The 15,347-nt window shown below is 43.1% G+C and overlaps 1 protein-coding gene across 3 annotated transcripts in view; it reads right to left on the bottom strand.

Annotated features, from left to right (window-relative positions):
- Positions 1–1,312: 1,312 nt before the first annotated feature.
- The window catches only part of LOC119723812 (nitric oxide synthase, brain-like), a 160,540-nt gene continuing 146,505 nt past the window's right edge, over positions 1,313–15,347 (bottom strand). For all 3 annotated transcript variants that reach the window (XM_038194687.1, XM_038194689.1, XM_038194688.1), the window contains 2 exons: positions 5,704–5,895; positions 1,313–3,547 (listed from right to left, as the gene is read on the bottom strand). In XM_038194687.1, coding sequence (XP_038050615.1) covers positions 3,386–3,547; positions 5,704–5,895 — 354 coding nt within the window. In that variant the 3' untranslated portion in view covers positions 1,313–3,385. The remainder of the gene's footprint in view (positions 3,548–5,703; positions 5,896–15,347) is intronic.

The raw sequence follows: 15,347 nt of genomic DNA, 5'->3' as shown, positions 1-15,347 counted from the left end.
TATATTGAAAGTTACAAGTTCATACCATATACCGTTTAAGAGAAAACCCGCGGAGAAGTATTGTCCGGGAAAAAAAAAGAAAGAAAGAAAGAAAGAAAGAAAGATTAATCGCAACAAATCCAAAGAGTGGTCGGGTTGTGCCCGACCACTCAATGACACGAATTTGGCCTTTTATTTGGAATCACTCTTTTCCTCCCACATTTTCGTTTTATGCTTTAACACGTTGACATACCAGGTTAATTTAATATCATCAAAAAGCAGAAATTTGGGTTAGATTGTTGGTGTTTTGTTTATATGCCAGATGTGCCCCCATCCTAAAGGGGAAGAATACGTTTCAATTCAAGAAAGTTAAACTTGCTTTGATGTACGGCCAAGAGGCGTCCTTTCGGATTGACATTATCATGCCGTTTTTTTGTGTTTGGCATTCCTCACTAAATATTTCCTTAATTTGTTTGCTTGTGTAAAATGTTTCCATTTTCAAGTCATAATCAACTCTCATTCTCAAAAATCAAAATAAGTGTGTACATTTGTCTCCCCCCCCCCCAAAAAAAATTGCAGCATTTTAAGGACTTGCATATAATTTACATGTAGGCACCATCATTAAAATGGAGTATATTTGAAAAATGTTTGGTTAAAAGCTGGGCGTCAAACATATCTTAACTTCAAAACACATGTGAATCGAGAAGTGCATGTATTAAAAATATCACACAGTTGACTAGACACTATTTCATTTGGCATTGTCTTAACTCAGTTGTATGTTTAATTAAAAGGAAGAACAAGTATGAAATTCAAACATTTGAGTTCAAGCATTTATGATGTTGAACAAATGCACCTTCAGGGATCCATACATGTAGATTTCAAAACACATTTTATTTACACGTCACTTCCGGTTGGATGATGTCATCAGATAAAATGTGCATTATAAATGCTTATATGTAGTTTTAATAGACCGGTTATGCGAGATGAAGTGAAAAGAACTTCTGAAAATATGAAAATAGCATGAACGTATGTGTACGTATTTATGACACCCGACAACCATTTTGATGACATCACAGCATTAGTGTGCCCACCGTCAAAAGTGAAGCTGAAATCATTATTTTGGCAACAATGATCCCCAGTAGGTACTGTCTGATGGATTGTAATTTTTTTTAAATGTAAAAAAAATATTCTGCCTAGAAAGCAGGAAGTTGTGGGTCCAGTCACAACCGAATGATTTTTACTCACTTTCACTCGGGAGGCAACTCACTGAGTATACAGTGATACACGTCGGTGAAGGGCAAAACCTTATATTAGTTTACATCACCAGAACGCAAATTCCACCTTATGAATGCCTTTATTTGAACCACTTTCCAATAAACAATTCTATTCTAGGACCAAATAACAAAACTAATTATTTTCTCTAAAACTTAGTTAGTTACATGTACATGTATAGAGCCGCCCCCCCCCCTCCCCAGTCATCACTGAATGGCAAATGTAATTTGCTGTCAAATTGCCAAATGACAAAGATTATCTGTTCCAAGACGATCTTTCTGGTGAAATAAGACATCTGGAAAACAAAACAGACCTGACTGATGCCTGAATTTATGACCATAATTTGAATGCACATTTTAGCCGCATCAATCGCACAATAAAAGTGATGAAAATGAGTGTTGGCGTAACATGGCACTGATTATACGCAGCGTTTTGAATCCAGAAACATAGTGTAACATTCTAAGCGAGTAAATTATATATGTTTTAGTTAAGATGTCTTTAATTGAAATGCTCCACATCTGAAAATATTTGTCTCATGAATATAAATTATGTGAAGTTTCATACATTTTTTATAAGACAAAAATGCACAATTGTTTCACTATCGGCTAGACTTTGACAGTGGCAGCACCTGTTACAGAGCTCCAATCCATAGGGTTCTCTGCCCCAGAGTATGGACTCAAACCTGGGGCCTCCACTCCCACTGCCAATTTATCCATTGATCCCCCATCTTGGTTTCTGGGCTCAAATTGTTTCTTATATTTCTAAAAGACATAGATAAAAGAGGGTTAAAACAAATCAAACCCCAAACAACTGAATTAATAATGTTGTAAAACCCAACGTTACTGCAATTTAAAACAATACATATATTCCTGAAAGCAATGTATTCAAATCTTATTAAAATCTTGAAAACCCCCATAAACATGACAATATGTAAAATTCACTTGCACTTTTAAACATTTCAACGTTAACATTCAAATATATTTCTTTGAGCATAGTGATCTATGTGCAAAGAATAAAATTTGCTCGTTAACGTTGAAGACATATTGTTTAAGTTAAAATATACCTTAACATTTAAAGCAAATTCCAACAGTGCCAAATTTCAGACTGAAAATTGTTTACATAAGAATCTCACTGGGTTACTAGTGACATAGCAACACACATTAAATTCTGAGACCAATCAATATTAACAATAAGACTTTTTCTGATTGACGCAATTAAAAACGAAAGTACATACTCAACCTCAAAAACAATTTATTCAAGCTACATAAAATATTGTAAAACCCATTAAAATCCCCATGCATAAAATACTCCTACACTTTCACCATTAAAAGTTCAAAAATAAAATTTGAATGTTAACATTGAAGACATGGTGGTTTAAGTTTAAAAATAAATGTCTAAAAAAAATTGTAAAGTTGTCATTAAATGATAACTGTGAAACTTACTTTCAAACTACTGTAAATAAGACAAACCATTAAGAAAAAAAAGTTAATTTATTTCGGAGAGTAAAATAAATTCTTGACAATATATGTCATTCCAGTAAATTGTTCAAATGAATGAGTGTACCTTGTTTTCACGAGGTACACTCCAGTCTGTTTCACTCGACACTTTGCCAACCACAGTACTGGAAGTCGATGCCAATGCATGATTTGTTGAATGCCGACTTACACAAAGGATTTTGTAATGCTTTTTATGGAAAGGGGACCGAGAGTAACATGACAACTTGAGCGAAAAGGCGACTTATAAAAGCCGACTTAGACATAAAAAATTCGATGAAAATGCATTACGGACAATCGTGACTTTAGTCAGATGGCCGACTTGAGCAATTTGACGAGTTGTACGATGTTGGTTTAGCCGGAGTTTATTGTAGAATCCTAAAATTCATGTACACGTAGGTGCTGCAGAGGATTTTTGCTGTGACGGTTTTAAACCGTCATACAGAAAACACACTTACGATGTTCGTGTATGCTGTACTTGAGCGTTGCATTTAGAGTATATTATCCTAAATCAATTCTGTGAGATTTTATTACGTTCCCCAAATACGTACATGAATTCAAAATGTCTGCGTCCAGGATGGCTTCAAAGTATCTTGACCTTTATGCCAAATCAAACACTGGGTTAGTCTCCTTGGAAGAGTTTAAACGGCATTATTGTTATCCGAGGAACGCTCTCTGGATTGTGTTTGGGTCGGACTCTGGCGATGTTTTCTGATGTCGTAGCTCTCCCTACGTTTCTGCTCTGTGACTTCAGCTGTCCTCAGTGTCACGCCAAAGATATCTTCATGGTATCTGTTCTCATCCTGTATCGAATCATGCACATACAAAAAAGTACAGGCAGTTTCAGCTGGTTCAGTGTTGTACACAGAATTTTTTTTTGCTCAGCATATAATACATACTTGTGATGGCATGCACAGTAAACAGGGTGACCACGCCCCCCCCCCCAAAAAAAACCACCTTATTTGCAAGTTTTATTTTTCCATTTTTGAAGGATGTTTTGGTGCCTTCTCCGTTTTTCTGCTAATGCAAAGTTTCATATTCATTAGAATACCTGTGATGGCATTCCGGGCATGATTCATGTTACATGGCTATTTAAGCACAAAAAGGTTGCTAGAATTTTGGATATTTTGCTGTTATAAATTTCTTTCATTTGGTGATTCTTTGATGGTCAGTATGCATGGCAGTAAGCCAGTGAGCAACCCTTTCCCACAAATGTTTTCAATTAGCAAATTTTGGATGAATAATTTGAAAGAAAACCCCCAAAACTGAACAGTGTCTTCCTGAAATGACGTGACAGTAACAGCGCGCTCATACGTAGTCTGGAAAAGCATGGAAACTTTTAAATGTTTGACCCTAAAAGGGCCGGTTGTTTTGACCATCTCTCAGCCGAGGGGCAGATTTTCGGTCCCTTTAGGGTTAAAGAAGTGCACTTTTGCAATAAGATTAACCCAAAAATGTTGTCAAATGTGAAGTTTTCGTACATTTCACAGTAGTAAAGAGTTGCACAAAAAAAATTCCTGAGAAAAATCATGATTTATGCTAAGGAATACGTACACGTATGAATTCTTAAAAGATGTTTGACAAAATGTGAAATATGTTTGCCCATTAATGAAACGAATGCCCGATCAACCCCTTACTGCTGGTTTAGACGAAATTGAATGAACAACGCGATACTTTTAATATGAATGCATCTTTTACAGGGAGGAGTGAAGCTATAAGGCGATAGATTGCTTGGATAGTGAAATTGAATGATTCTTTTTGATTGTCGATGCCGATCTGCGTGTTCTTTCAATTTCAATCTAAATCGAATGAGCCAGGTGTTAAATTGAAGGAAAAATTGGTGAAATTGGCCGGGAAAACCTATATTTTAGCATATTTATGATGCTGAAAAGGTTTTTAAATAGGACTAAAAAGATGAGATACCTGTTCAGGTGGAAAATAAAAGGTATTTCCATCAAATTCGTTTGTACTCTTGTCATATGTGCTGTGTTGTTTGTAAGGATCAGGACAAGCACACAATACATTGTAGGTGCAGTGAAAATCCTATGGTATTTTTTGTGTTTAAAGACAAAAAAATACTACTTTTACATCACTGGCATTTACTCGACAACTATTTGAAAGAAAAATCTCTCAGCTTTAATCTGATACCCAAAACATACAAATCCACCAATCTATTTTTCTTTAAGGCATTTGTTTTAGGGTTGCATTTTTGGGGGTCATTTTTGGGGGGTCTCCCTGTGTATTCAAGGTAATGGAAATACTTGCTTTTTGTGCAACAATGTTCATATGTGCCTTTAACATTAACTGTACACCAATGTTGGTTTGTTAATCTAAGAAAACATTTGAAATGACTTTTATTTGTTTAGTACGAGCTATGTGATAAAAACAGAAAACGCTTCTCCAGAATTCACTTTTGTGTTAACCCCCCCCCCAAAAAAAATAATATTGGCTCTAGAACCGTGCCTGCTCAGATATAGTACCAAGGAGCTATGACTGTTCCACTGTTCCAAATTCTAAGAACAATACATTTCTGAATTTGCGGAAAAGGCATTATATCAGAATGTCCGTTTTATCTGTCCCAAACACTTGAAATAATATTTATAAAATCAGCTGCTTGTGAAACCAATCCCTTCATTTATGTGTTTGAAGCATTTTATATGTTGTATCAGGAACTGATCAAGTGTCATGCTGGCAGCTGAAATTGCTATGAAGAACACTTGCTTTCCCAAACAAACTCTACTGGACCTATGTATTTATAACTGCAATTTGCAAACTTATTTTGCAAGTTTGTTTCACTATAAATCCCCAATTGTCTGAGACCTTTTAACGTGAGTTGAAGTGTCTTCAATGAGTGCCCGATCACTGGAGGAAAGATCTGAAATTCTACAAACTCTTTTACAAATTTAAGACATTTAAATCAATGCAAATAATTTTTTTTTAGACATTTGAGAAAACCCACCCTAAGGCCAGTCACCCAATATTTGGCCTCTTCATCTGACATCTTGGCAACATCAACCCCGATGGACTGAATGACTTTGCTGACATCGGCTGCCATGGTAACATCCCCGCAGACGTATATGTGTCCCCTTAATCTGGACAGTAACTCAAAGACTTGGTGGGCATTCTGGAACAAGAGGTCCTGCACATAAGCCTGCAACAGATATTTAAATTAAACTGAATAAATGTCATATCATTAAAAACACAGAAACTCCTAGCCTTGATTACAAGGCTGTGCTGTAATAATAATAATAATGGAGTCTTATATAGCGCACGTATCTACCAACAATTAGGTACTCAAGGCGCTGGAGATATGTCTATTATTAAAGAAAGGTAAATAAAGTTTATGAGAAATATGAGACCCATTATGTAGCACCTTATAATGGTTTACAAGGTGCTGCGGCACACATTGCAGCCACTGCCAGAAACACCGGGGCAAACCCCTTCTCTTAGCGATAAGTGTTACTGGGTTCTTTAACGTGCATAACACAACACACAGGACCTACGGTTTTACGTCCCATCCGAAGGACGAAGCAATAATGATAAAGTGCCTTGCTCAAGAGCACAAGCACCATGTTCCCACGGTCAGGATTCGCACCCATGTACCACGGCACACGAGTCGAACACCGTAACCATTGGACCACAGCGCCCCACTGTATCAGCGGGCACGCATCATGAGCCACAGCTTACCTGGCTCTAGCCACATGCACACACACACAAAGAAACCCCACAGCGTTGCCAGGCTCTTTTCTGGGGGGTGGGGTGGTACAAAGCACTTCATTTCCAAAAATCCTTGTACTTTCTCTGGCATATTCTCCATTTATCATTGTTTTTGAGAGAGGGCGGGGGACATTTGCCCCCATCCCCATTGACATACCTGCGGACGCCCATGTTGTTAAATGTGCATTAAATTAACAGCAATATGACTTCGCACATCCTTTTCTTTCCCCCCCCCCCTTTTTTTGTTTGTTGCTTTTCCAGGTGGGGGGGGGGGGGGGGGGCGACGCCATGCCCATAGCCCGATCCGATCTACTTACCTGTAGAGCAATATTACTTATGCATATTCCCCCTACCGGCAGGTATTTTCTGCTAAGAGTTATATACAATAGCGCCCTCTGGCGCCCTACCCATAATACCCTGCGGCATGCGTGCCTCGTGAGCGTCCTCTTTTCTCTTAGCGGCAGGTCGGGTAGGACGTGTGTAAAATAGCTCCTGTTTTCCTCGTCAATTTACTACCCTTTTTCGCTTAAGAGAAGTTTATAATAAAAGAGTTAATAAAACAACAGTTTGTAGAGTTTCTCATCATCTTCTTGGTTGTATTTATTTGATTATTATGAACCGATCTGTCACAAAACCGAGGGGAATTCCTCTCCCACGGGATGGACCGAGTTCTCGGGGGACTCTGCCGTTAACGGTACGTCGTTACCGCGGCAGCAGTCCCTCGTCCAGCACCCTTAGCCTGCACTGCCGGCTGGGGGCGTTGGCAGTTCCGCTGACCAGTTAAGGGGACCTCGGTCTCCTTCTCCAGTCAATTCAAGCGGAACACCCAAACTAAAGGCACACTCCGGCAAGGTTCCTCCAAAACATATCTCCTGTGCCGGAGCAAAGCCTAAAAAGGGCCGTCAGGGCAAGCGTGGCTCGGGTACGAGCACCGCTGTATCGCCTGGCCCTCCCCCGATCACGGGGCAGCCCGAGGGGACTAACCGCCACGTTTCAGTGGGCTCTAGTCACCCATGCCCTCCCGACACAGTGTCGAGTACCACTGGTTGCCGGGATGGGCTATTGCACGGGCTACCGGACCGTCCAGCGCTCGCTCAGCCCCCGTGGGCCCACGGGGCCTGAGGTACTGTCGGCCGGGTACGTTATGAGCGATGCGGAGCCGGTCACCCGGGGGGATCCCGGACCAACGGCCCTCGTTCTATCTCGCTCTGAGGGACCACTCTCGTCATCGGGTTTTTTTCGTTGCTCGGGGGTCCCGGTGCCCCAGGTGTCTTCTGACTTGTAGTCAAACACACCCTGGGGCCGTTCTTCAAAGAGGAAGAGCAAGAAGAAGAAAGCTGATCGCCGATCACGCCGTTCTTCAGATTCTGACGGTTCCTCTGACCGGTCCCACCGGTCCCAAACGCTCCTGACGTGAGGACTCGATCTCGAGGTCTGTTTTCCTGCAGGCATTTCAGTCGATTTTACCTACACTATCGGCTATGTCTGTAGGACGCCAGGCGGGCCCTAATGGTGGCCCCCCTGGAGTGGCGAGCCACGCCCCACAACCCTCGGTTGTTGGTCTCGCCTTACAGTCTCGCCTTACAATGTATGTCTATGATCTCCGAGGGTGTTGCCCAGCCACCACCGCGTGGTTCTGTACAACTAGCCCCTCCAGACGGCTCTCAGTCACCGGGGTCATTTTGGCCTTCGCATTCGGCTGATTCATCCAATGATGACGAAGAATCAGACCGGTTACAGCGGCTGTCCATCGTGGAAATGGAACTCCGTTTGCTGCAGAGGGACATTACACGAGTACTTAAATTACCCTCCGCCGATGAGCCCCCTCCGCCCGATCACATATTTTTCAAATCAAGCGCAGGACGGGCTCCACATCTAACAATGACAAGGTGTTCCCCATACCTCCGTTGGATCAAGTGTGAAACACATCGACAAGGGACAAAATGGTGTCCATTTCTCGGCGGGAACGGCTTCATTATTTTTTCTAATCCGGGCGAGTTTATTGCACCGATCCCACCGCGGCATACGCTACCGGGATGAGGACTCGGTTTTTCGGCCCACTCATTACAAGCCTTGCAATTGTTCTCGGCTTCATTATCGGTCATATACATTTATACATGTACATGTATTGCCTGGCGGGCACGTTAATGAAACATCCGTCTGAGTTCAGTTGCGAGCCGTGAACTCTGTAGCCTTCTACATTAATCACGGTTGGGTGACTCAAGGACAATGGGACACGCCACGCAGTGCTTAGCCATGCGGCGGTGTTTCTTGCTGTACTGAGATCGCTACATTTTTCATGTACATGTACATTGTACATGTGTGCATTACTTGTGTGTACACTGTCCATTGTCTCCGAGGGAGTTGTTCAGCAACTGACTGTGGCCTTGTGCAACTCGTCCCTCCAGATATGTTTTACGGTTCTCGTTTACGGGGTCTATTCGACTCTTGCATAAGGATGGTTCATCAGATGGCAGCTGCTCTTCACAATGAACCCTAGTCTGGGCATAACCTCAGCGACTGGGTGTTGTGATACTTCCATGGTTCAGGCAGGTTGTGGACCACATTCAAAAGATTGTGCCTGTATTCAAACTGCCTGCTGCTCTTCAAGCAATAATGTGATCATTACTGTTTTCCGTTAGCGAAATTCGGTATTTTTTGGTCACATCTTCCCTCTTCAATGCAGCTGAGCACAAGCTACCAGCAGTAGAGGGACCCCATTATTCAAGCGGCTCTTCGTAAATAGTACTCGCAGAAGTAGAATACACTTTGCAGTAGAATTAAAGTGGGCTCGGCGATACGCGTTCAGCCTCCCTCTTTATCCTCATGAAGTACATTATGTTTAATGTTTTAATCTTGACTCGACAGTCTTAGCGGACGTATTGACCGCTATTTTCACTGTCAATTTCACGGTCTGCACTCAGTACTCTATAATTTTACACGAGTGCAGACCCTAGCAATCTTGGCCTGCCGGGGTAACATGCTTGATGAACTGTTTCTCCCATCAAAGGGCATCCGCCAAAGATTCGAGTCCCACCTTTTAAGTTTTTAACGGACAAAGATCTTTTCTTTTGCGGTGGATATCGATGTTAACATCCATATTGGTCGATGTCGACTACATGTACTCAGATGGTCAATCTCAGATAGCCATCAACCCCACGGTCAGGCCAGCGCAGGTGAAGAACAAACAGTTGTTTGTTTTCTCAACTGCATACCTCTTGAAGTTTGCCCAGATGATTTTGTGTGGCCGTGCTAGCAACATTTTCTGTACGCCATGCCACATAGGATAAGGCCTTCACTGGTAACAACGATTTCGATTCGGCTTCAGTTGTTTTGATGACTTCCATAAGTGACCTACCTGACTCATGACGACCTCCACCCATCTGTCTCGTAGGAGCTCGTCAGAGAGACTTTGAGGCTGACATCAATATCATCGGGCCAGCACAGTGTTGCGCCCGTCTTGTATTTCCCTTGGGAAGATGTTGATGAGATTTAGTCGACTGTCTAACACATCAGCATGGGGAACGAGCCCTGGCCTGAAGGGTACACAACTGCAACTCATTTTCAGGCCAGAGCACTGAGAATTTCACGGTTTTCAAACAAAGATTCTTGCTGCAACTTTATGGTGGCTCCATCCAGCCTTTTTTCCGCCTCACTCCTGGCCTCTGCTCAGATAGTAAAGGCGATATGACTGCGCTGTGGAAACAAAGATTGTTGGCATTCACCTATTTGCTTGTATCGGCCCAGTCCTCACTGCATTCAGTGCAGGCCATGACCTGACTTGTGCAGCACCTCCTGTGGTTCGACGTTGCCAACCTCACAAGGGTGGGCCTCTCACAGATTGCAGCCATCACTAACTGTCATGGCAGACATGTTACCCTGCCAGTTAACTGCCCACCACCCGCATCTAGTGGCGGATTGGTGAGGCCCTGTGTGAGCATCATTCAAGTTCCATTAACATACTCGAGATGCTGGCAGTCTCAGAGAAACTGCGATGTTACTTTCTATATTTGGTGTTGTGCCAGATGATCCTGGTTCGATGTGACTTTGACACGGTTGTGGTTTACATCGACGACCAGGTGGGCAGGCAGCCTGCACAACTGTGTACACTCACTTGAGAAATACCCCATTGGGGTTTTCCTCATAGCTTCTTGTTTCGACGGTCCTCCTCCCAAGCAAGGACAACTAACCAAATGTCAATCTGACTTGTTTCATGAACTAGTCACAGATTTCCAGGCTAATGCCTGAGGGTTCCTGACCCCCGCACATGGCACACAAATACGATGGTGATGAAGACGGACAGGCTACTTGTATACACCTTCCTGTCGTCTTCCTCTTATCCCTCGGGTACTTAATCAACTGGAGCAGAAGGATGACAAGGTCCTCTTCTTAACTCCATGTTGACCCCATTGATTGGTTTTCCAGGGCTATAACCTTTCCCTTGGTTCACCAGTTGGAGGTACAAATGTTCTTCCGAGCAGAACAATATTCTGTACAGCTTGGGTTTCCTTCACCCAACTCCGCAGGAGTTTCTCCTGATGTGCTGGATGCTGTAATGCAATCCCTTAGCGCATCAGACCTTTCTCAAACAAGCTACGGCTTTTACAGCCTGCACTTGAGGGTCTTCTAACACGACAGTAGATTACTTAATGTTAGTCAGTCGAACCTCCATGTCAGTTAACTTAAGGGGATGTTTTATCACCCCTGAATTGCAGGACCTCTTCAACACCTTCTTATCCAAAAGCGTTATAGAGATCTTTAGAGTTCTGTGAACCAGTGAACAATTTCACATCTGTTTCATTTGTCCCTACGGTTGCCTTTTTGTAAGCAGTTGTTACTTCTTGATGTACATGTAGTAAAGAACTGTTTTCTGTATAATAGAGACGGACCACATCTGATGGGAACCGAGTGTGCCCATCCGATTCCTACGGGAGGATTTTTGTTTTTTAACTAAGACTGTCGGAGTCCTCTTTACCTCCGGACATCTTTGTTCCAGGCATCAAATCATTGTCCATTCCAGACGGAAAATGTTGGTGCCGATCATGACTTTGGCGTCTGATCCCTAAGGCCAAAAAAAAAAAGTCTCCGGTTTCTGGTATGCGCGCGCGTCGCCGTAGCCATGCGCGTCGGCAAAATGAAAAAGTTTTTTTTTCAATACAGGATGATGTTTCAAAACTGCCAAACTCACTGGTTTGACTGGAATTCTGTTTTTAGATGGGGTTATGATCGAGAATAAGATTTATGTGGCCTCTCTGGACTCCCATATATTTGCACTAAGTTTAGTCGGGCACCATTAGCAGTCATCAGCCGACATTTGAAGCAAAAAAAAAAAAAAAAAACTGGTAAAAAAAAAAAAAACCCGCGTCGCCGCACCACTTTTGGGGCAAGCTCCATACCAGAAACCGGAGACTTTTTTTTTTTGGCCTAAGGAAGGTTTTTTTTAACTAAGACGGTCGGAGTCCTCTTTGCCTCCGGATGTCTTTGTTCTGGGCATCAAATGATTCTTGTCCGTTTCAGACAGCGAATTTTGGTGCTGATCATGACTTTGATGTCTGCTCCCTAAGGAGGGATTTATAGTAAAGACTGTCGGAGCCCTCTGTGCCTCCGGATGTCTTTGTTCAGGGCATCAAATCATTCTTGTCCAGACGGAGAATTTTTGGTGCCAATCATGACTTTAACGTCGTACATTAGCTGCACTGGGACGCTTTGAATCGGTCACTTGCAGTTACAAATGTATTTGTCACGACAACCCTGCCATACCGACAGGCTTCTCGCGACACGTATTTGTCATGACAACCCTGCCATACAAGCAGGCTTCTCGCGACATGTTTTTTGTCATGACGACCCTGCCATACAGGCAGGCCTTTCACGACATGTATTTATCATGGTGACCCCACCATACCTGCAGGCCTTTCATGACAAGATTGCCTGAAGGTTGGCTACGGTCATCCATGAAACCACGGACTTATCAACGGCAGAATCCGTGTGATCGGTCCGCATGCGCAAAATAAAAGGCAGAGCATGGGAGAGCAGTGTTGAGGGCAACTGACTGAGCCCCACCATATTCTCAAGACAGTTTCAGACCGGAGACCTCCCCAGCATTGGTGTCTCCTAACTCTGATTTTTTATTGAGCTCTGTACATGTACATGTGCATATAATAGTGTCTATATGTACCATGTCATGATGTTTTGCCTTTCATTATAATTTTGTTTGTGCCCCACCGAACTCTTATGTGTAGGTATCGGTGGGCTGTAATTCATTACGTGCGATTCCCAAAATCGGGGACCGTGTCTCTGTCAGCATGTTGAGGCTACCATTATGACTAATGTCTTTATCATGCCGACCTTTTTGGGCTGCCTCGTCCACCCACATGTGGAGCGACGGGCCCATCCAGGGTTTACGCGTATTGTTACGTGCCCCTGTGAAAGCACAATAGCATCTCGCATGACCCACCGCCTTGACGGTGCTAGTCTATGCATAAGTAGCATTGCTCTACAGGTAAGTAGAGTGAAGTAGACTCCCCCCCCTACAGAAGTGTGGTTGGGGTCTACGAACGAATACTTACCTGTAGAGCATCCCTCCCCCCCCACCCCACTCTTCTCGATGCCTTGGGTACTTTGTCGTATTCCGACTTAGCGCTCGAGAAAAGAGGACGCTCACGAGGCACGCATGCCGCAGGGTATTATGGGTAGGGCGCCAGAGGGCGCTATTGTATATAACTCTTAGCGGAAAATACCTGCCGGTAGGGGGAATATGCATAAGTAGTATTGCTCTACAGGTAAGTATTCGTTCGTAGACCCGAACCACACTTCTGTGGGGGGGGGGGGATTTTATGTGTATTCTTACTTTGGATGAGATTCTGTCAAAAATGGGGGGGGGGGGGGGTGAGTAGATGTCAATTATCCATCCATGAATCTATGAATAATGCATGTTCTTCAACTGAAAGATTGTTGGTTTGGTAACCCTATGCTGGCACGCGACGCAACCCATGCCATGTTTTGAAGTTATCAACGGCCAATTTGATCCTGTTCGATCGTAAGCAGCTCATTGCTTTTCCAGGTGGGGGGAAACGCCCCCCCCCCCCCCCCCGCCTCATCCTGGCAACGCCATGCCCATAGCCCGATCTGTGTATATACTGTCACATTGGATCAAAGCATTGATTAAAATGTAACTACTGTGTTTTATGTGTATTCACAGGCTGCGACCTGATACCTTGTTTACATTTCCAGGGTCATGCATCACTGAGCGCCACTGTCATGATATTTTGATGCAAAATTGCAGTTGGTTTACTTTCGTGTCAAACACAATAGGCATGGTGTTCATGATAATAAGCATTCAAGAAGAAGACACGGGTGCATAAAAAGAAACTAAAAAACAAGTCGGGTTGGTTTCAAAACTGGATTTTATTGTTTGTCATGCATTTCTTGTTTTGACCAAGCCACGTTCAAAACAATGTGCCATTTTCTCGAGGATTAACATTCAAGCCATTTCACAGACATTTTCGTAACAATAGGCACACCGTGCCCACAGTTTTTTTTTATGAAAGTGAACCAACTGCATTTTTGCATCCAATTTTCAAGACAATGATGCTCACTGATGCATGACTGAGAAAACTTAAACATAGTATCATTGAAAAACATAGAGATTACGCTTTCAGATGATACCAGTTTTATAGCCAATAAACATTTAGTCTGTCCATACTGGTTCTTCAAAGTTGGGTTTCCTTTTTATTGAAACACCCTGTACAGTATAATTCACTGCCGGCTTCATGTGTACGGCGGATTGGGGTGGAGCCCGATTTCTAACCTGTGTTTGTATCGAAGGTATTCAAGAAGGCTGTAGAAGGCAGGTTAAACACACATCTGTTGAAGCACAATCTGCACAAAGCCAGACAATGGGCCTACAGAAGGTTCCCTAGTGTTGAAACGGCACTTCTGAAAGTCCATAATGATATAATGTGTGCTGTCCATGGAAAAAAAGGCTGTGTTACTTGTCCTGCTTGACCTCTTGGCTGCCTTTGAATCGATCGATCATGATCTACAGTGTGAGTCAAAAAAAAAACTATACACTTTTAAAATTGGCCATAGTTTTATTCTGTAGTAATATCCATCCATCCATCCATTGATGTGGCTTGTCAGAATCTGACGTTGCGTATCAGAATGTGCTCTTTTGTTTGCTGGCACCGGCGTATGATGTCAAGGGGCCTTGTGCCAGTGGCATCTCTGAGCCAAGAGAGGTAAGTCATTCGTTGTCCTCGTGCCCTACGTCCTGCAACAGAACCAGTCAGGGCAACTGCTTCAAGTGCATTCTTCCGAAGGATGTGGCCAAGGAAGCGGATCTGCCGGGTTGTAATTGTTTGCAATAAAGCATGTGATGTGTTGGCTCTTTCAAAGATGTGTACATTGCTAATGTGATCAGTCCATGATATCCTCAGCATCTGGCGTAAAAACCACATCTCCGTGGCTTCCAGGCGCTGTTGCATGGTTTGGCTTAGTGTCCAGCATTCGGAACCGTACAAGAGCGTCGACCACACGTAGTAGCGTAACAGTCCAAGTCTGGTTTGAAGACTGATTGATCATGTTGTTAGAGTTCGCTCCATGTTCTTAAATGTAGATTTTGCAATTCCGATCCGTCGCTCGATCTCTTTTTCGCATCTGCCATCGGATGTAACCACACTGCCCAGGTACGTGAATTCATCTACCTGTTCAAATTTCCCCATTTAACTGCATATTGCACCGTGCACTAGTGATGTTTTTGAAAAGACGAGGCTGAAGGACTTTTTGCGGTTTATTGACCCTTTTTCTCGCTTTCCACGACTACAACGTCCGTGAGGTCTTGCAGTTTTTCCTCAGAGTCACTAGTTATGACCGTATCATCCGCATATC

Source organism: Patiria miniata, unplaced genomic scaffold, assembly GCF_015706575.1.
Source record: "Patiria miniata isolate m_02_andy unplaced genomic scaffold, ASM1570657v1 HiC_scaffold_17, whole genome shotgun sequence".
NCBI lineage: Eukaryota > Metazoa > Echinodermata > Asteroidea > Valvatida > Asterinidae > Patiria > Patiria miniata.
Note: the sequence above shows the minus strand (reverse complement) of the source record. Positions and strands in the feature narration are given on the sequence as shown.